At 46.2% G+C, this 22,834-nt stretch overlaps 1 protein-coding gene across 1 annotated transcript in view; it reads left to right on the top strand.

The window, feature by feature from the left end:
• The window catches only part of LOC126247724 (uncharacterized), a 114,078-nt gene that overhangs the window by 76,734 nt on the left and 14,510 nt on the right, over positions 1-22,834 (top strand). The window contains exons 5-8 of the mRNA XM_049948509.1: positions 4,841-5,261; positions 9,280-9,741; positions 16,410-16,634; positions 20,805-21,260. Of these exons, the coding sequence (XP_049804466.1) occupies positions 4,841-5,261; positions 9,280-9,741; positions 16,410-16,634; positions 20,805-21,260 (1,564 nt within the window). The remainder of the gene's footprint in view (positions 1-4,840; positions 5,262-9,279; positions 9,742-16,409; positions 16,635-20,804; positions 21,261-22,834) is intronic.

The following is a 22,834-nucleotide window of genomic DNA, read 5'->3' as shown; positions in this document are numbered from 1 at the left end:
CAATTTCCAGGAGTGTATATAGATCTGTTCAGGAATTTTTATCACAAATGTCTTGGACTTTTAGAGGGGAATGAGGACTTAATATTTTGAATAGGAAGCCATGTCCGGATACGTACCACTTCTGATCTACGACGCATTCAGTTCAGTTTTGTAATTCATCAGTTTCGCTCCACTAACTGAATTAGGCGTGACGCAGTACAATTATTAGATAACATTTCGAAAGGAAACATAACGAAACATCCGTTAATAACTTAAGCACATTTGTTTGTATTAACACTTAAATGTTATGTGTGTACATTGTTCCATAAAAAAATAGCTCAGCATATTATACGCACAGAAAACCACTGATGCATTATAACAGCGGTTCGATGTGGTGACCACCAAGTTCTTACAGTCATTATACCAACGACGGATGTTCTGTTACACAGTCTCCATTTCACCTGGTGTCTCTACAGTTTCCAGCGCAGTGGCCAAAACCTGTGCCAGCAGGTCTTCCTGAATCTATACAGGAGTCTCGAAAATTAAAATTTCCCTACGACCTCACAAGAAGCAGTCCACGTCATGCTATCTACCCTGTTGCATACGCGGATAAGCAACTCTGACACTTTTCTCTTTACCTCAGCAGATGCGTAAGTTACACATTTGAATTGAAACCATTTACACATTTGAATTGAAACCATCATAGAACGGAAATGGTAAGTTTCCGACCATGGCTTCCTACTCAAAATATTGTGTACTGACTCTCCTCTACAAATTCTAGACGTTAGTAACGCAAATTTCCGAATATCCTGTAGACATAAATCGAAGAACATTGCAGAGGCTCTCAATCTGTATTGGAATAGCACCTCAGCATCGAATGGAACGGGGGATCCTGCCTGCACATAGATGGTTTAATCAAATGTGACTATATGGCTGCAGAGACCCTTTCAAGACCGTGCGGTTGTGCAAAGCCACTGTGCAAGAGTGGCGTAGTTGTAAAGGTATGTACCTAGTGAGCAGGAGACCCAGGTTCGAATGCTGTTCTTGGTACAAAATTTCATTCGTCGCTTCAGTATGCATATATAAATGACTAGTAGTGGTACAGAATACCCGCCGCCAAGCACCGTACGGTGTCTTGCGGAGTATGTATGTAGATTGCAAGGCGCCACCGGGTTAAGGCTCTAGTCGACCTGTTTCGCAACTGATATGCACTAAGTATCCCCTTTCAAGGTGCAAGTCCCCCACTAGAGTCCAAGTATTTGTAAAGGAATTGTGCGCACGGAAACAGAAGGAAAGGCTAATTACTAAGCAGCGATGGGAACTATCGCTGCTGTAATGAAACAAGGGTTACAAACTGTGTACATTTACTGTTACGACTTCCGTGATTGTCAGAACAAACAAGGGTCAAATACTCATCATGGGAGAAAGAGTGCTTATACACGTATTAGAATGTGATAGTTACGGATCTTCAGAGGGAAAGCACTGAAAACGTTCTCATAAAATAAACCAAACGAAGAAGATATAGTGTTAACTGAGTGTTAATCACGTAATTGAAGGGTTGGTAACGATTAGTCGGAAGAAACAGAACCTGAAAGAGGAAAAGCAGGGCCGAAAGGTCGCCACACAGTGACTCATTGATAAATGTCAACCAACACGCCTATTACCCCGTACAAAATTCGTACGCCGTGGCTGCGAAAATTATATCATTTGCACGAGGCGAGACCCGTGACGTCAAGAGCGAGGTTGAACGCTAGCATGGCGCGGTCTGTCTGCTCGTGAACTGCCTTCTCCTCTGCGCCTCTTGACGACCAAGTCCATGTACTAAGGTTTCCAGCGAAGCAGTGGTCGCTGCTGATGAAGAAGCGCTTTTTCCCAGTGGAGAAGTGCCTGATACTTTACTCTCTTACTCCTTCTTGGTGTGAGCCAGCCGACACCGGCATTTTGGCCAGTTTGAGAGGGCATACTTCATTTCGTCAATTCGGAACCTCCAAACAATTTTGTTCTGGAAGGTTCGGCGTCGTTTCTTTTGGAAGCTCCGAACACTGTGCTATGTGAACTTCTGTTTCTAACAGCTTACGGGTGCCACCATATGGCACTTCGCCGTTCGCAGAGATTCAGAGTTCCGACTTATCAAAAAACTTCCTGCAAAGATGTTTCTGTGACTCTCTCTTCTCAGTGTTTACGCTCAAGGCATCAGCGGCCTGTCGGCAGTAGACAAAAGACTCGCCTGTCGGGGCACTCCGTGGTTACTGCAATAATACTGTGCATGTTATCGTACGGGGCACGTCATTTTCGTGAAAGCCTTGTATTCATACCCGCCAACCTGCGAGAAGAGGGTGAGTTCGCTGAAAGCATGCAGATGCATTCTATCCCGATTGTGGCTAATTTTGTCATCTTTTGTGAACGCGTCAGCGGGAGGCCACTCACAGGAATCGTGTGGCTGGCACAACATGCTAGTGCAGGTCCAGTCAGCCGCCTCATCCGCTGAGGCCAGGCCAAGGAGAGCGGAAACTGTCACGGCCGTATTTTCACTCCTCACTACCAGAAAGAATATACCGTGCACCTTAGTATTAAGATAAAGACATCCTCCATGTCATATTTCACTGTCACTAATAATGCCGATCTTTTGATGCACATCGGAATTTATTGATTACTTAGGCCCGATAGCTGAGTGGACATCGCGGCAGTCAGTCACCCCAAGGGGCCCGGGTTCGATTCCCGGGTGTGTCGAAGATTTTCCCCGCTCAGGGACTGGGTGTTGTGTTGTCCTCATTATCATTTCATCATCGCCAGTGGAAGGCAACGGGAAACCAGCACTGGAATCACTTCCCTAGACGCTCACGCGGTGGACCTCTCTGACGAGGCTTCTCCCGTGACAAGACATCTACATCTACATTTATACTCCGCAAGCCACATAACGGTGTGTAGCGGAGGGCACTTTACGTGCCACTGTCATTACCTCCTTTTCTTGTTCCAGTCGCGTAAGGTTCGCGGGAAGAACGACTGCCGGAAATCTTCCGCGCGCGCTCGAATCTCTAATTTTACATTCGTGATCTCCTCGGGAGTTATAAGTAGGGGGAAGCAATATATTCGATACCTCATCCAGAAACGCACCCTCTCGAAACCTGGACAGCAAGCTACACCACGATACAGAGCGTCTCTCTTATAGAGTCTGCCACTTGAGTTTGCTAGAACATCTCCGTAACTCTATCAGGCTTACCAAATAACCCTGTGACGAAACGCGCCGCTCTTCTTTGGATCTTCTCTACCTCCTCTGTCAACCCGACCTGGTACGGATCCCACACTGATGAACAATACTCAAGTATAGGTCGAACGAGTGTTTTGTAAGCCACCTCCTTTGTTGATGGACTACATTTTCTAAGGACTCTCCCAATGATTCTCAACCTGGTACCCGCCTTACCAACAATTAATTTTATATGTTCATTCCACTTCATATCGTTCCGTACGCATACTCCCAGATATTTTAGAGAAGTAACTGCTACCAGTGTTTGTTCCGCTATCATATAATCATACAATAAAGGATCCTTCTTTCTATGTATTCGCAATACATTACATTTGTCTACGTTAATGCTCAGTTGGCACACCCTGCACCAAGTGCCTATCCGCTGCCGATCTTCCTGCATTTCGCTGCAATTTTCTAATGCTGCAACGTCTCTGTATACTGCAGCATCATCCGCGAAAAGCCGCATGGAACTTCCGACACTATCTACTAGGTCATTTACATATATTGTGAAAAGCAATGGTCCCATAACACTCCCCTGTGGCACGCCAGAGGTTACTTTAACGTCTGTAGACGTCTCAGCATTGAGACCAACATGCTGTGTCCCGTTTGCTAAAAACTCTTCAATCCAGCCACACAGCTGGTCTGATATTCCGTAGGCTCATACTTTGTTTATCAGGCGACAGTGCGGAACTGTATCGAACGCCTTCCGGAAGTCAAGGAAAATGGCATCTACCTGGGAGCTTGTATCTAATATTTTCTGGGTCTCATGAACAAATAAAGCGAGTTGGGTCTCACACGATCGCTGTTTCCGGAATCTATGTTGATTCCTACAGAGTAGATTCTGGGTTTCCAGAAATGACATGATACGCGAGCAAAAAACAGGTTATAAAATTCTACAACAGATCGACGCCAGAGATATCGGCTTATAGTTTTGAGCATCTGCTCGACGACCTTTCTTGAAAACTGGGACTACCTCTGCTTTTTTCCAATCATTTGGAACCTTCCGTTCCTCTAGAGAATTGCGGTACACGGCTGTTAGAAGGGGGGCAAGTGCTTTCGCGTACTCTGTGTAGAATCGAATTGGTTCCCCGTCAGGTCCAGTGGACTTTCCTCTGTTGAGTGATTCCAGTTGCTTTTCTATTCCTTGGACACTTATTTCGATGTCAGCCATTTTTTCGTTTGTGCTAGGATTTAGAGAAGGAACTGCCGTGCGGTCTTCCTCTGTGAAACAGCCTTGGAAAAAGGTGTTTAGTATTTCAGCTTTACGCGTGTCATCCTCTGTTTCAATGCCATCATCATCCCGGAGTGTCTGGATATGCTTTTTCGAGCCACTTACTGATTTAACGTAAGACCAGAACTTCCTACGGCTTTCTGTCAAGTAAGTATATAGAATTTTACTTTCGAATTCACTGAACGCCGTAAGGCAGAACACAGAGTTTTAGACCTATCATATCGATGGATTAAGTGTGCTGAATAAAAAGGAGAATGAAATACGAGGCTGGCTACAGCCTGACGCGTTTAAGATGTAGAACATGTTAGAGTGAACTTTGTACGTAACGTGAGAGGTGGAGCCGTTCAGCCGGTTAACAGCCGCGCTTGTGCCGTGTTGGTGCGCAGCGCGGTGCTGAGCCCGCTGCACTACGCGATGACCATCACGCGGCGGCGCGCGCGCGGCATGATCGTGGCGGCGTGGGCGGGCGCGGCGCTGCTGGCTGCGCCGCCGGTGCTGGGCCCGCGGCCCGTGGGGCCCGGCGCGCCGCCGCTCGGCTGCGGGCCGTCCGCGCGCTCGCACGCCTTCCGGCTGGCCTACGCGCTCGCGCTGTTCGCCGCCGGCTTCGCGCTGCCGCTGTGCGCCCTCTGCTGGATCTACGCGCGCATGTACAAGGCCGCGCACCGCAACAGCGAGCGCACCCGCCGACATAGCGTCTCCACCAACCCGGGGGAGCTCGTCGGCTCCGGCGGTGGCAGCAGGGGCGGGTCGCTCGACCTGCCGCAGCCGCCGCAGCCACAGCCGCAGCACGCCGGCGACGCCAGGAAGGTGAGCGACACACACACACATACAAAGGAGGACGTTGCAAATCCTCATGCTCATTTCGATTTCATCATCAAAGTGTAAACCTCGATGGATCATAACAAGCGACAACAAGACACGCCAGCTTTAGTCAATACATACCTGCAATCCACAAGAGTACACAATTTACACTACTGGCCATTAAAATTGCTACACCACGAAGATGACGTGCTACAGACGCCGAATTTAACCGACAGGAAGAAGATGCTGCGATATGCAAATGATTAGCTTCTCAGAGCATTCACACAAGGCTGGCGCCGCTGGCGACACCTACAACGTGCTGACATGAGGAAAGTTTCCAACCGATTTCTCATACACAAACAGCAGTTGGCCGGTGTTGCCTGGTGAAACGTTGTTGTGATGCCTCGTGTAAGGAGGTGAAATGCGTACCATCACGTTTCCGACTTTGATAAAGGTCGGATTGTAGCCTATCGCGACTGCGGTTTATCGCAAAGCGACATTGCTGCTCTCGTTAGTCGAAATCCAATGACTGTTAGCAGAATATGCAATCGGTGGGTTCAGGAGGGTAATACAGAACGCCGTGCTGGATCCCAACGACGTCGTATCACTTGCAGTCGAGATGACAGGCATCTTATCCGCATGGCTGTAACGGATCGTGCAGCCACGTCTCGACCCCTGAGACAACAGATGGGGGCGCTTGCAAGACAAGAACCATCTGTACGAACAGTTCAACGACGTTTGCAGCAGCATGGACTATCAGCTCGGAGACCATGCCTGCATCACAGACAGGAGCGCCTGCGATGGTCTACTCAACGACGAAACTGGGTGCACGAATGGCAAAACGTCATTTTTTCGGATGAATCTAGGTTCTGCTTACAGCATCATGATGGTCGCATCCGTGTTTGGCGACATCGTGGTGAACGCACATTCGAAGCGTGTATTCGTCATCGCCATACTGGCGTATCACCCGGCGAGATGTTATGGGGTGCCATTGGTAACACGTCTCGGTCACCTCTTGTTCGCATTGACGGCACTTTGAACAGTGGACGTTACATTTCAGACGTGTTACCCCCGTGCCTCTACCCTTCATTCGATCCCTGCGAAACCCTACATTTCAGCAGGATAATGCACGACCGCATGTTGCAGGTCCTGTACGGGCCTTTCTGGATACAGGAAATGTTCAATTGCTGCCCTGGCCAGCACATTCTCAGATCTATCACCAACTGAAAACGTCTGGTCAATGGTGGCCGAGCAACTGGCTCGTCACAATACGCCAGTCACTACTCTTCATGAACTGTGATATCGTGTAGAAGCTGCATGGGCAGCTGTACTTGTACACGCCATCCAAGCTCTGTTTGACTCAGTGCCCAGGTGTATCAAGGCCGTTATGACGGCCAGAGGTGGTTGTTCTGAGTACTGATTCCTCAGGATCTATGCACCCAAATTGCGTGAAAATGTAATCACATGACAGTTCTAGTGTAATATATTTGTCCAATGAATACCCGTTTATCATCTGCATTTCTTCTTTGTGTAGCAATTTTAATGGCCAGTAGCGTACACTGATACTTTTCAGCGTCGTTACCCTGATTTCCAATGGACTTCGTCCACTTTAAACGTTCCTCCTTGTCCATTAGTAAGGTGCCTTAATTCTTCATGTAGCAATACCCTACATATTTTATTCATAATTTCATACTCTAATAGTACTTCCCATGTCTATTAATAGTCTGAAGTGCGAAACAAACTGGTACACCTGTCATATATAGTGTAGGGCCCCCGAGGGCACGCAGAGGTCCGGCAACACGATATGGCTTGGGCTCGACTAATGTGTGAAGTAATGCTGGAGGGAACAGAAGCCAGTAAGGGTACGAGGGAGTGGAGATCTCTTCTGAATAGCCCGTAGCAAGGCTTTCCAGAAATGTTCAATAATTTCTTATCTGGGGAGATTGGTGCACAGAGAAAATGTTTAAGGTCAGGAGAGTGTTCCTGGAGCCACTCTGTAGGAATGCTGAACGTGTGGGGTGTTGCATTGTCATGCTGGAATTGCCAGAGACCGTCCGAATGTACAATGGACATGAGTGGATGCAGGTGATCAAACAGGATGCTTACGTACGTGTCACCTACCACTCCAACCGCACAAGCCTCACACCATTACAGAGCCGCCACCAGCTTGAACAGTAACCTGCTGACACGCAGGGTCTATGGATTCATGAAGTTGTCTCCACACCCATACACCTACAGCCACTCGATACAATTTAAAACGATACTCCTTCGATCAGGCAAGATGTTTCCAGTAATGAACAGTCCAATGTCGGTGTTGACGGGCCCAGGCGAGGCGTAAAGATTTGTGTCGTGCAGTCATCAAGGGTACACGAGTGGGCCTTAGGTTCCGAAAGCCTATATCTATGATGTTTCGATGAATGGTGAGCAGACACTTGTTGATGGCCAAGCATTGAAATCTGCAGCAATTTTCGGAAGGGTTGCACTTCCGTCACGTTGAACGATTCTCTTCAGTCGTCGTTGGTCCCGTTCTTACAGGATCTTTTTCCGACAGCAGCAATGTCTGAGTTTTGGTGTTGTAGCGGACTCGTGATATTCACGGTACACTCGTGAAATGGTCGTACGGGAACATCCCCACTTCATCGCTACCTCGGGAATGCTGTGTCCCATCGCTCGTGTGTCGACTATAACAGCACGTTCAAAATCACTTAAATCTCGATAACGTGCTATTGTAGCAGCAGTAACCGATCTAACAACTGCGCCAGAGACTTGTATAGGTGTTGCCGACCGAGGTGCCGTGTCCTGCCTTTTTACGTATCTCTGTCTTTGAGTACGCATGCCTATACCAGTTTCGTTGGCGCTTCAGCAACACCTATACGAGGCAAGTGCCTGGCGCAGTTGTTAGATCGGTGCAACCATTCCGTAAATTGCTGCCGATTTCAATGCTGGGCCATCAACAAGTGTCTGCGCACCATTCAACGAAACATCATTGATATGGGCTTTCACAGCCGAAGGCTCGCTCTTGTACCCTCGACGACTGCATGACACAAGGCTTTACGCCTCGTCTGGGCTCGTCAACACGGAGATTGGACTGTTCATGACTGGAAACATGTTGCCTGGTCGGACGAGTCTTGTTTCAAATTCTATCGAGCGGATGGACACGTACGGATGTGCAGACAACGATATATGTATTCTTGAAGTTATATTTCAGAATACCTCAATTACAGGAAGTTTGCAGTCTTTTATTGGAGAACGCATGTCTGTAGAGATCCATCAATACCCTTTCAGGTTTATTTGACGTGTTCTGACTTCATTTATCGTGAAGCCACCATTATTTTGCAAAAACAGACATAATGTCTTATGGGATAACAGCAATCAGTGATTTTATAATGTTACTTAAACCCGTCTTGATTGCAAATTTTTTTATTCATATGACCGGTTTCGGTTCATTCAGAACCATCTTCAGATCTGATATTTCAGTTACAGGAGTAACCCGTCCAAATCCAGCAACTTTCACATGCTACGTGACGTAGCATGTGAAAGTTGCTAGATTTGGACGGGCCACCATTATTTGCACGATCTTGTAGATTCCACGGTCCTTCGCACGTTTCCGATCCGGAACGGCGATGGTCCGGAGTAATTTCCCATATAGCAGGTGCCACATCACGCAGAAAATATTCTATTGTTGACCCGTCATGCAGGTAGCTCCGCCGAACCAGACTCAAGAACATGCATGGAAGAAACAAAGTTCGGCGCACACTATGCGTATCAAAACTAACTGCTTAACCAACACCTCGATTACCGAAAGACATGGAGCAACAGATCACTTTCACCAAAGTGATATGTTAAACCACTTCTACATTTATACTTCAGCTGATAGTCGAATCCCGAGGTTCGAATCGTATGCATCTCGAGGACAGCACTATCTGCCTGTTGATCGAGCACCTCGCTTACAAAGACATTTATAGAATTCATATTACTGCCAGTTGTCGGTGCCCTTGAGAGCGCGACGCTTTCGCTTCGGCAGGAGGAGGGGTGCCGGCGGCCCGGGAAGAACCCGCCGCTGTCGCAGACGAAGCGGCGCTGCTCCAACGCCAGCCTGTCGACGCTGCTGTTCCGCGAGGAGGGCCGCGCGGTGAAGACGGCCGCCATGGTGGTGGCGTCGTTCCTGCTCTGCTGGACGCTCTTCTTCGCGACCGTGCTGGCGGACGCATGGGCCGCCACGTGGCAGGGCGCCGACGACGACGACGACGAGGCCGAGGCGGAGGGCCCGGGTTCGGTGCCCGAGCAGTGCCGGCGGCTGGCCGAGCTGCTGGCGCTCTCCTCCGGCTGCGTCACGCCCGCCATCTACGTGTTCCGCAACGAGGCGGCGCGCGCCGAGGCGCTGCGGCTGCTCCTCTGGTGGCGCCCCTTGGCCGCCGCCGCCGCGGCCGCCGCCGCTTCCGCCACCGCCGCCGTGCACCGCGTGGGCGAGCCCTGCGCCATTAAGGTGAGGGCCACGAAATGCACGCAGCCAAGTAATTCCATTCAACTCGCCGCGCTCTACGTAAACCCAATATCGATTGCAACTAGAGTTGTTAAGGTTTCTGTAGCTGGCCGATGTGGCCGAGCGGTTCTAGACGCTTCAGTCCGGAACCGCGCTGCTGCTACGGTCGCAGGTTCGAATTCTGCCTCTGCCATGGATCTGTGTGATGTCCTTATGTTAGTTAGGTTACAAAATGGTTCAACTAGCTCTGAGCACTATGGGACTTAACATCTGGGGTCATCAGTCCCCTAGAACTTAGAACTACTTAAACCTAACTAAACTAACGACATCACACACATCCATGCCCGAGGCAGGATTCGAACCTGCGACCGTAGCAGTCGTGCAGTCCCGGACTGAAGCGCCTAGAACCGCTCGATCACCGCGGCCGGCCGAAAGTTAGGTTGAAGTAGTTCTACGTCTAGGGTACTTATGACCTCAGATGTTAAATCCCATACTCCTTAGAGTCATTTTTTGAAAGGATTCCGTAAACTACAGTAAATAAGACTAGACTACTGTAGATGTCCAAGTAACTTTGGTCAGTTAAGGTCGTAACCGAGTTATCTATACGTTAGGTGCGTTACCTCATACCGATCCCATTCTTAATGTATGCGAATTGTGTCTTACTAGATTCCCCTAAAAACCGCAAGAGGTAAACTGTCTAAAAACAAAGTGAGGATACATAAACTCAAAAATATATCAAACGTCGCTTCAATACCTCGCTTCATAGAGGCCACAGTTCGTAGCAATTGATAGAAAGTCATCGAGTAAAACAGAAGTGATTTCTGGCGTTCCCCAAGGTAGTGTTATAGACCCTTTGCTGTTCCTTATCTATATAAACGACTTGGGAGATAATCTGACCAGCTGTCTTAGGTTGTTTGCAGATGAGGCAGTCGTTTATCAACGAGTAAAGTCATCAGAAGATCAAAACGAATTGCAAAACTTTGTAGAAAATGTATCTGTATGGTGCGAAAATTGGCAATTGACCCTAAATAACAAAAAGTGTGAGGTCATTCACATGAGTGCTAAAAGGTTTCGGTTAATCTTCGGTTACACGATAAATCAGTCAGATCTACAGGCCGTAATTTCTACTAAATAACTAGGGATTACAATTACGAATTTCTTCCATTGGAAGACACACATAGAAAATATTGTGGGGAAGGCTAACCAAAAACTACGTTTTATTGGCAGAACACTTAGAAAATGTAACAGATCCACTACAGAGACTGCCTACACTACTCTTGTCCGTCTTCTTCTAGAATGCTCCTGCGCGGAGTGGGATCCTTACCAGATGGGATTGACTGGGTACATCGAGAAACTTCAAACAAGGGCAGCAAGTTCTGTATTACCGCGAAATAGGGGACAGAGTGTCACTGAAATGATACAGCATTTGGAGAGGACATCATTGAAACAAAGGCATTTTTCGTTGCAGCAGAGACTTCTCACGACATTTCAATCACCAACTGTCACCTCCGAAAGCGAAAATATTTTGTTGATGTCGACCTACATAGGCAGAAACGATCATCATAATAAAATACGGGAAATCAAAACTCGGACGGATAGATATAGGCTGTACGAGATTGGAATAAAAGAGAATTATTGTGAAGGTGGTTCTATGAACCATCTGCCAGGCACTTAGATGCGATTCGCAGAGTATCCATTTAGATGTAGATGCAGATGTAGATGTAGATGAATGCTTCTGCCAACGTAAATAAAACAGGATCCATGTTATTCATAAACAATTTTCGCATTTATCAGCAATAACAAGAAACTATTGCCTTTTATAATAATCGAAAACGTTCTATTGAGTACAAAATATCAGCAATAAAACATACGTGTTTTTTTTTAATTTTGTGCATGTAAACTGCACTTGCATCACAAGTAACTGGCTGGGTTACATAAAAGCTCCCAGTTTCTCCCTTACACGTTCATTTACGTTTCTTTTCCTACCGATGCTAAAAACACTACCAGTAATCTTACCATTTACTTTGCCATGTATGTAGTGCACCAAAACTATCGAACCATACTTTTGGTAGAGTGCAACTATAATTGCAACGTATGGATCTATTCCAAATCATTTCCTTCCTATCAAAAATGTTTTGTTCATGAAAACCTAAACGCTGCATAATAAAAGTTGGTTCTCATGTGCCGTAACTGACCCTTTTGGCCACTGCATAAAATCGCTTGAAATTATCCGTTCATTTCTATATCGAACTTTTAACATACACACGGTGTCCCAGAAGGAACGTTAAACGTTCAGAGACATGACTGAAACATCATTTGGTGTACAAATGTCTAGTAAACATTAGCTCTAAAATGCATACACTAAGTATTATGAGCACTTTTTCATCTTCGATACTCTGAAACAAATCGCTTCTACTAAAAGCTCTTTGCTTTCCGTGTTTTGGGAAGAGGTAGCATGCACCAAAGCAATAAAAGGAATGGCTGGCAAACATGGGCTCTAAAATGCATATCCTAAGAGCTATGAGTGCGTGTTTAGAAGAAGAGATGTGTTTCACATAGCTCTTAAAGTATGCACTTCACAGCACATATGTACCAGACATTTTTGTTTCGAATGATAGGACCTACCGTATTCCTAAATATTCACCATTATTCCGTGGACACCCTTTAATTATTTGCAGCGTTACACACTTCCGTATGTAAGCCCCGTAGGAACGTAGATGAAGGGGTACACGAAACTTAAGACAAATTACACGACGTAGGGCTCCGCATATTTACTAGGAAACGTTTGTTATCTGACCTGGAATAACCCTCTGCACTGCTACACTCTAAATTCGGGAATCCAGAGTAGCTTGGAACCGCGACACTGGATTCTCCTAGATCATTGATAAGGGGCAGTCAAATGAAAAAGGGACAGATGGAAAACAGTATATACATTGTTTATTATTTCAAAACAAATCGTCGTAATTGTTAATATATATATTCCACTGTGAGATAAGAGTGTTTGTGCCTTCAAGAAAATATTTTTGTGGAGGTTGAATGTACCATGGTTGAATTAAGGCTAATCGGCGCCCTCGAATGCGTTTCTTCAGGGCTCCAAAAATAATTAAATCGCATGGCAAGAGATCGGGACTTAACGGAGAGTGTGTAAGAGCTTCCCAGCGAAACTTCTGCAGTGTAATCGGAGTAACTTTTGCAACATGTTGGCCGGCATTATTCTGCAGCAGAATGACGCCGTCCATCATCATATCTGGGCGTTTGGACTCTATGTGATGTGAGAAGTGAGAAATGTCTACGTACCGCTGTGCGTTAATTGTGGAGACATGTTGCAGAAATTCAATGAGTATTGGGTCTTGCACTCAGACGTAAAGGTCATCATGACTTTCTTGGAGCTGGCGTGCCTATTGTTTCGACTACGTTGCGAAATTTAACTGGAAACTCCTTACAGATCCTACATTAAGCCCCGATCTCTCTATGCGATTTTCATGTTTTTGGAGCCCTGAAGGAAGACATTCGTGGCTGTCGTCTTGCTTCGGGGGAAGAGGTGAAAGCATGGGTACAATCGTGTTTCCGTAGGCAACCGCAAACAAATTCACATGAAGGCACTCGTCACCTTATCCCATTGTACCTAGATAGATTCAGCGACCACAGGCCTTGCAGACCACGCGCTGCTTCCATAAACTGCCTCCATTCCTTCCTGTTTTATGCCCGGTTCCTCCAGGTGTCTTCAACTCCCAGTGCTGCTAGGTCCTTCGCCAGGTCGTCCATCCATCACTGCCTTGGTCGTCCAATGCGGCGTTTGGTGTTTGGTTGCCCCGCTAGTGCCATCTTCGACTGTCTTCCATCTGGCATACGGGCTACATGGCCCACCCATTGTATTCTTTTGCTCTTTATCTTCTGTAGGATAGTTAATTGTCGCATCAGAAGATAGATTTCCTCGTTTTTCCTCCTCCCCCATCCTCCGTTATCTAAAACTGGTCCCCATATCTTCCTCATTACTCTTCTTTCAAATATTAATAGTTTTCCCCTTTCTCACTTAGACATGCTCGTTGTTTCTGAACCGTACATTACTGCTGGGCATATCACTGTGCTGCAGATTTTCATCTTAGTGTTCACTGAGGTCGATTTAGAGTCAAGCGTGTCTCTGAGCGAATGCATGCACTTCGTTCCCACTGCTGTTCTTTCCTTGATGTCCATTTTTTGTTGTCCGTGGTAAACCAAGATCCCAAGTATCTGAACTGGTCTACTCTCTTGAACCTCTTGCCATCTATCTCAAGAAATTCTACCTGCTCTTGTCTTCTTCCTAATTGCATGAACTCTGTTTTGTCTCGATTCACTTTGATCCCTACCTTCTGTGCATAACTGTCCATTTTCTGGTACATTTCTTCCAACCCGTGCTTTGATTCACTTAATAGTGCTATGTCATCTGCATATGCGAGACAATTGAAGTTACCGTCCATCTCTGCTCCAGCTCACTCCTGTTGTCTACACTCTTTTATTATCTTCTCTAAGATGACATTGAACAGAACACATGAGAGAGCATCCCCTTGTCTGAGGCCTGTCTCAATCTTGAATGTTTCTGATGTGGCTCCTCGGAAACGTACTGCTGCCTTTGACCCCTCCATACAAGCTTGCACCATTCTCACTAGCTTCTCAGGGATTCTGAAGTCCCGCATTGCATTGTATAGGCTATTCCTGTGGATGCTGTCGTATGTACGTTGAAAATCGATGAACAGGCTGTAGATATCTTTATCATATTCCCAATGTTTTTCAAACAATTGTCGTAGTGTGAAAATGTGATCAATTGTCGATCGGTTTGGTCGAAAGCCTGCTTGGTACTCCTGTATGTTGTTCTCTATGAATGGTTGCAATTTTCTGAGGGTAATGATGGACAGCACCTTATACATTACATTCAACAAGCTGATTCCTCTGTAGTTACCGCATTCCATTTTGCTTCCCTTCTTGTATATTTCGCATTTATCCCATTGTGGGATAAATATTTTAACAGTTAAGTCGATTGCTTTCGATATAATAACCAGTTTACTTACTTGTTTCAATCTCTTGTTTCCGTTTGACTGGCCCTTATACAAATGATCTGTAGCAGTTTAACTGGAGACTGTACTGGAAACGTGCACTGTAAACAATCACTCCACCAACCTCCACCTTCTTTCTAGCAAATCGCACTGATAATCTCGATAAAGAAAACAAAATAATGCGAGTAGTTGAACGACAAAAGAGGGAAAAAATACACACAAGAAGTCCACACATGTAGTTACCTCGGGAACCAACTGAATTTAGTGTGTTCTATTAGAAATATCAAGTTACATAATGGTTCCAGGCTCGCCTACACAGCCTTTTCTTATCAAGCATGTGATCACTCCCTAACCTCCAACACTCCTCTAGAAACCAGAGGCTTAAGCGGAAATACGCGCCTGCGAAATGGAACTAACTTTCAACGTCTTCCGCAACTTTCCATACTGACGTAACAGCTTTATTGATCACTGAACTACACTCACTCCCGATCTGATACACTTAATATCAAATCCTGCCTAGTCATGAAATGTTCGTTGTCTAGGAATCCTGCTTTCTCGGATGGATAGACAAACAGTTCAAACTAATCGTTTTAATGAGTTTTATTACGAAAAGTAAATGACAATACCTAACTTTCAGAATCACATAGATGTGTCGCAGGCAAAAGGAGACATACGAAATAAAACAAGGTTCTTCAGTATAACAATGCTAATGTAAGCGAAGTAATACAATTGACGCTTCTATTCAGGTCGTTAGTCTTGAAGCTTTTCTTCCACTGAGCTGCAACCAGTGGGACGCGTCACTTATGTTCTCTTCGGATAGAGACCGCTGCTGTCGCGTTGTCTTCCTGGAGAGGGGCGGTCAGCGTGAAGTTGGCTGACGTCTTGTCACAGCCATCTCTGCGCTATCGTTCCTGACGGGCATGCCCGGGCTTGACTTTACGCCGCAACACTTAACATTCATAAACTTCAGCTCCTGACACATTGACACACGGTACTTTCAAAATTTAAACTACACCGAAAAAGATTCGCTACTCGTAATTTACACCTATGTGGGCTTTTGGATGCGTCCCGATTTTGCTGGTTCCAAAACAATTCCGTCGCCAGCTCCGAAACAAATCCATGTAATTGTATTACTATTCATGCCTTTCAGCCAGTCAGCCTCATATGCAGAGTTCAAGCGTTTTCATTCAATATCCCGCTCCCCCTATAGCATATCGCAGTAAATTACACTTTTCAAAAGTGTATTTCTACCAAAAACTGAGAAACACGAACGTAATGGAAAATTCACTGTCTCTTATGCCAGCTTAGTACGCCCCAGTCGTAACCGATCTACAAGGATTACACAATGACCAGTCCAGCATCTGAAGGCTGAACAGTACCCTTGCACGCTGGACAGCGGACTCCAGCTCTTCCATCCACACTAGCCAAAAGATGTGCACACGGTCCTGTCCAATACATTTTAAAGCAGATAAAATAGACTTTAAATGTGGTATCTCGAATCAAATATCCCACTCAACACAATAAGCGTTTCCGCTGTTGTTTCTCTACACTCTGTAGTGCGTAACGGTTCTAGTGACGAAGAGGTGGACACACACGCAGAGAGAGAGAGAGAGATCTGGAGTTGGTCGTCGGTCCTTGCAGGCCGGGACGGGCGCCACGCTGGGCTCCTCCCAGGAGGGCTACACGCTGCGCCGCCAGTCGCTGTCCTTCTGCGACAGCATCTCCGTGCAGAGCTTCCAGATACCTGCATCTGCGGCCGCTTCCGGGGAGTGCCGGCACTGCACTGAGGCGCTGCACGCCACTGCGGACTTCATCGCCACGTACGAGGTCATCGAGAGCCCGGGCGACGAAATCGAGGACAGAAAGGTATGTGGGAACGAGAAGCTCAGGTGAATTCTGATGTTGTAAGTAGCTGCACGTATAGTAACAGGTTAATGTACTGCCATGTGTCAGCTGAATCGTTGACACAATATTTCAAAAATGTTACCTACCAAAAATTTTACTTGGTCGCTCAGTCCTACTTTTCTACTGCAAGATCTTTGGTTCTATATTTTTGGAGAATGTAGTAGGCCCATGGACGTAAACAAGAAAAAAATTACCGATAATTACGGGCTCTAAAGTAGGAACCTTAAGAGCTATCATAGAGGAGTGAAGATGAATAAGTGCCCATAGTTCTTAACGATATGCAGGTTAGACATATTGCTCTCTCTTCGTCCATACTAGCACCTCTGAAAGTTGTATACCTTGCAGTCTTAACAACAACAGTTCCGGTACATGTATTCCATTGTCAGATGTGAGAGAACGGTTTTTCTTTATAACTTTCGAATCGGTCGTTTCCTGAGCAGGATCCCTTACGTCAGATTGATAGATGTACCCTTTTACATCAACCCTGAAGGTTTATAAGATCATCACGAAATCGCGCTGTATATCTTCAGGTGAGAAATTATTTTAGGTTCCCGATTTTGTAAGTCTATCAGAGACAGCAAAGGATTTGGCCAACTGAACGGAAAGGATAGTGTCTAGAGAAGATGAACATTATCAAAAGTAAAAGAAGGCTAATGGAATGCAGTCGAATTAACTCAGGTGATAGTTACGGGACTTGATTAGGAAATGAAACACTAGAAGTAGCAGACGAGTTCGGCTATTTGGTGAGTAAAATAACTGATGATTGTCGAGAAAAGTGGACATAAAATGGAAACTGACAACAGCATCAATACGTTTGAAACAAAGAGAAATTTCGTAGCATCTAGTACAAAATAGAGTGGTCGGGATTCATTTCTAAAGGTATTCCTTTGGAATGTAGCCTCGAACATTGACGTCAAATGGTTCAGAGAAGAAGACGGCAGAAGGTTTTGAAAGGTGGTGCTACAGAATAATGCTGAAGATTAGAGGGATAGATCTAGTAAAAAACAGGCAGGTAGAATAAAAATGTATGGAACAACATGACTGGAAAAATGAATTAGTAAAAAGGACATACCATGAGGCATCAAGGAATCGTTACTTTGGTAGTGCTGTGACGTGTGCTGTGCTAAAACTATAGAATGAGACCAAGGCTAGACTACAATTAACAGATTCAAATGTAAGTAGATTGCAGCATTTATGTAGAGGTGAAAAGAGTTGTTGAACGTAGACTAGCATGGAAAACTGCATTTTAGATTCTAGTAGGTCCGATTTACTGAAAATATTTTACAAAACGAGGCAACTATTTCAATAACAACAACTTAACAATTTGATAAAAAATCATAAACTTACTTATCTCATTTGGATGTGACAGAAATACATGTACGTTTAGCAACAATATAACGTTTGCTTCAAATAGACAAAAAAGCTGCAAACATAAGCAAACAGAAACCTAATGTCACGGAAATGAGCAATGAATTAACTGATACAGTCCCCGACAATAAATGGAAAAAACGATACCCATCGATCGCATTTGGTATACTTATGACCCTTAGTAAGAGTGGAAGACCAAGAACAAAGAACTGGGATAAAAAAGGGTGTAAGACAGGGATGCACTCTTCCGTCCCTACTGTTCAATCTATACATTGAAGAAGCAATGACAGAAATAAGAGAAAGGTTGAAGAGTGGAATTGAGATTCAAGGTGCAAGGGTATCAATGATAAGATTCGCTGATGACATTGCTAGCCTCAGTGAAAGTGAAGGAGAATTATAGGATCTTCTAAATGGAATGAAACAGTCTCATGAGTAAATCTAAGAAAGACGAAAGTAATGAGAAGTACGTAGCATAAATGAGAACAGGGAGAAACTGAATATCAGAACTGAGGATCACGAAGTAGACGACATTAAGGAATTACGCTGCCTAGACACCAAAATAACCCACGATGGAGGAGCAAGGAGGACATAAGATACACACTAGCATTGGCAGAAAGACCATTCCTGTACAAGCGAAGTCTACTAGTATTATACATACACCTTAATGTGAGGAAGAAATTTATAAGAATGTTAGTTTGGAGCACAGCATTGTACGGTAGAGAAATATGGACTGTGTGAAAACGAACAGAAAAGAATCTAAGCATTTAGCTGCGGTGTTACAGAAGAATGTTGAAAGTCAGGCGAACTGGTAAGGTAAGGAATGTAGAGGTCATCTGGAGAGTTGGCGGAAAAATAAATCTATGGAAACACTGACAGAAAGAAAGGACAGGATGGCACGATATGTGTTAAGACATCACGGAATAACTTTCATTGCACTAGAGCGACCTGTAGAGGGTAAAAACAGTACATGACGATAGAGATTGGAATACATCCAGTACGTAATTGAGGAAGAAGGCCGATAATTCAAAAAGATTAACTGATTTCGGCTATAAGGAAGCATCATCAAAACCAGTATGTTATCGCGAAGGTATACTACTGGCCATTAAAATTGCTACACCACGGACGTACTACAGACGCGAAATTTAACCGACAGGAAGAAGATGCTATGATAAGCAAATGATTAGCTTTTCAGAGCATTCACACAAGGTTGGCGCCGGGGGCGACACCTACAACGTGCTCACATGAGGAAAGTTTCCAACCGATTTCTCATACACAAACAGCAGTTGACCAGCGTTGCCTGGTGAAAGGTTGTTGTGATGCCTCGTGTAAGGAGGAGAAATGCGTACCATCACGTAATCAGAATAGGGAATCGGTGGGTTCAGGAGGGTAATACGGAACGCCGTGCTGGATCCCAACGGCCACGTATCACTAGCAGTCGATATAACAGGCATTTTATCCGTATGGCTGTAACGGATCGTGCAGCCACGTCTCGATCTCTGAGTCAACATATGGGGACGTTTGCAAGACAACAACCATCTGCACGAACAGTTCAACGACGTTTGCAGCAGCATGGACTATCAGCTCGGAGACCATGGCTGCGGTTACCCTTGACGCTGCATCACAGACAGGAGCGCCTGCGATGGTGTACTCAACGACGAACCTGGGTGCACGAATGGCAAAACGTCATTTTTTCGGATGAATCCAGGTTCTGTGTAAGCATCATAATGGTCTCATCCGTGTTTGGCGACATCGCGGTGAACACACGTTGGAAGCATGTATTCGTCATCGCCATACTGGCGTATCACGCGGCGTGATGGTACGGGGTGCCATTGGTTACACGTCTAGGTCACTCCTTGTTTGCATTGACGGCACTTTGAACAGTGGACGTTACATGTCAGATGTGTTACGACCCGTGCTCTACCCTTCATACGATCCCTGCGAAACCCTACATTTCAGCAGGATAATGCACGACCGCATGTTGCAGGTCCTGTACGGGCCTTTCTGGACAGAGAAAATGTTCGACTGCTGCCCTGCCGAGCATATTCTCCAGATCTCTCACCAATTGAAAACGTTTGGTCAATGGTGGCCGAGCAGCTCGCTCGTCACAATACGTCAGTCACTGCTCTTGATGAACTGAGGTAATGTGTTGAAGTTGCATGGGCAGCTGTACCTGTACACGCCATCCAAGCTCTGTTTGACTCAATGCCCAGGCGTATCAAGGCCGTTATTATGGCCAGAGGTGGTTGTTCTGGGTACTGATTTGTCAGGATCTATGCACACAAATTGCGTGAAAATGTAATCACATGTCACTTCTAGTATAATATATTTGTCCAATGAATACCCGTTTATCATCTACATTTCTTCTTGGTGTAGCAATTTTAATGGCCAGTAGTGTAGCATGCCAAATCTTCATCTCACACTGGGTATTATCTTAATAATTTACTGTATCTAATGATGACTCAGTGGAATCGGATGCGGTTCACTGTCATAACTGCACTAAAGGCGATCAAGAGATTTGTGAATAAAGCTGAAATTTTTAAAATGGATCACGAGTTCCTGTTACAATACAGGATTTCAGTGAAAGCCGTTGCAGAAATAATATATCCAAAAACGATTACAAAGGGCCAGGCGTTTACCCAGATGTCTGCCTATCAGGGTCGCACTTCGGCGTCCCACTCGCCGCAACGGAGTGGTGCTGCGGCCGGCGCCGCCCAGCAGCAGCAGCAGCTGGAGGAGGAGGAGGGGGCGTCGCCGGCGGCAGAGTCGGCGACGCCGTCCGGCAGGGCAGACGTGAGGGGTGGCCGGTCGCGGCGCGAGAGCGTCACGTTCCGGCTGGCGTTCCTGCCGGCGCGCCGGTGCCAGGCGTGCGTGCGCCAGAACTCGGACTCGTCGTCGGGCAGCGGCCACCCGCTGCTCAGGGACGGGCCCGGCGGCACCGTCGCCGCCGAGACGGACCCGCCCGCGCTCGCGGTCGCCTCGTCGGCCTCGTCGGCGGCGGCGCAGCGGCGGCAGCGGCTGAGGCTGGCGCGCGCCGGCACCGGCAGCTCGGGCGACGAGTTCACCGGCAGCGACGTCGACACGCCGCGACACGCCGCGCTGCTCGGCCCCGGGGCCACCGACGCCGGCGCCGCCGACCTCATCGAGATGGGCGACCACACGGCCGCCACCGCGCTGCAGCTCTACAGGCCGCTGCCGCGGTCCGCGCCCACCTTCTTCCAGGTGATGCTCCGACGTCTTATCTCTAACAGAGTGGCCAGGAATCCACACATGACAAGATATTTATGTAGTAACCGATCTGCGTGGATCAACACACAGTAGGTACGCACTAGTCTAGCTTAATCACTTTACTTTCTTATGTCTGGAGGGCTACGGTTACCCAGCCGTTACCACGCTGCAACGTATCACTGTTGCTAAGGGTAAAGTTAAGAACTTCACCATAAAAGGCTGATGGACCATGCAGGACGACTTGTGCACCTACATATTTCCCTGTATTAATAGCAATATCGTCTATTGGTTTATAGACTGCAGGGCGGGTACGCGTTCTCCTCCTCTAATAACGTGGCCTTTCAGCCCAGTGTTGTGGCATGTCAACGGCTTCTTTCTTGTCCAGGCACAAATCGTCGAGTTTGCATCTCTAGGAACAGATTGGACAGGCCAGGAGGTGTTTCATGTCTTGGGCAGCACCACATTCGCACTTGTCATCCCCTATTATGTCCATGTTTTCCAGTCTGTTGTGAAGCTCCCAGGCACTACTATTGCTGGTGGACAGTCAGGTAGTGGTTCTTCAATGGCTGTGTTTAGGAATCTTTTACGGAATCTCAATCATCCAGGCTCGCACTCAGTACTAAAGAGAGAATGTCAACCATGCTGGGACTATAAAACTTTTGCAGGGGTGTTGGTTTCATACATCATGTTGTGATTTGACACATTTTGTCAAGGCTCATGTGGACGTTCTTCAACTGGATTGATCTGGTCCATACTGGGCAAGGAAGGAAAGTCCAAGAGAACATGATCAAAGTAGGAAAGCAGAAAATAGATCAAAGAGTGCTGGCATCCCCAGGAAACATTATCCACAAAGATAATGGCCAATTCCTCTACCACTGGAAACCAATCTGTTGAGTTACATAACAATGCATAATAACTGTTGGGGCTATGGGCAGTAATATATGCCAGGTTGGTGGATTCAGAATACCCCATGCAGGTTGTAGAGTGCATACTACCAGTTATTCAGCAGTCACAAAATCAGAAATGCTCCATCAGCAGTCACAATTTCATTCATTGAGACTCTCATACAGTGACTCATGGCCCCAAATAAAGCGCAACAGGCAGTCGTGGCTACATCAGCAAAACACAAGACAGTGTGCCCGCCTTGCAGCAGATGAGGACGCCAAGGCAGCTCCGAGCTGTCTCAGCAAAGTGCAGGAGACACGTCAGCTGCCTGTCATTCCACAGGCGCAGGTGTAGAAGAGCAGGCCGCTTCCTCAGAGAGTCAAGCATGTTGTAACCTCTCCACAAAATAAATTCCGTAACCTCCCAACAGTAAAAACAATATAATTATTTACTTCATTCAGAGTAGCTGCCCAACAGATAAATTCCGTAACCTACCAATAATACAATGTGACTAACCTCTCAATTAAATTGCGACTCACTTATAACCTTTCAATAATTGACTGTGAATTTAAACTGGTAAATTTTGGACGTCAGCAGTGCTGCATCATGACCCTGAGAATTCATTCTTAATAAATTGAAAAATCTAACCTTAATTATGTCGCCGGATAACGCGTATATATCTG

This window comes from Schistocerca nitens, chromosome 1 (genome assembly GCF_023898315.1).
Source record: "Schistocerca nitens isolate TAMUIC-IGC-003100 chromosome 1, iqSchNite1.1, whole genome shotgun sequence".
Lineage (NCBI taxonomy): Eukaryota > Metazoa > Arthropoda > Insecta > Orthoptera > Acrididae > Schistocerca > Schistocerca nitens.
This window is presented reverse-complemented; position numbering and strand designations above follow the sequence as displayed.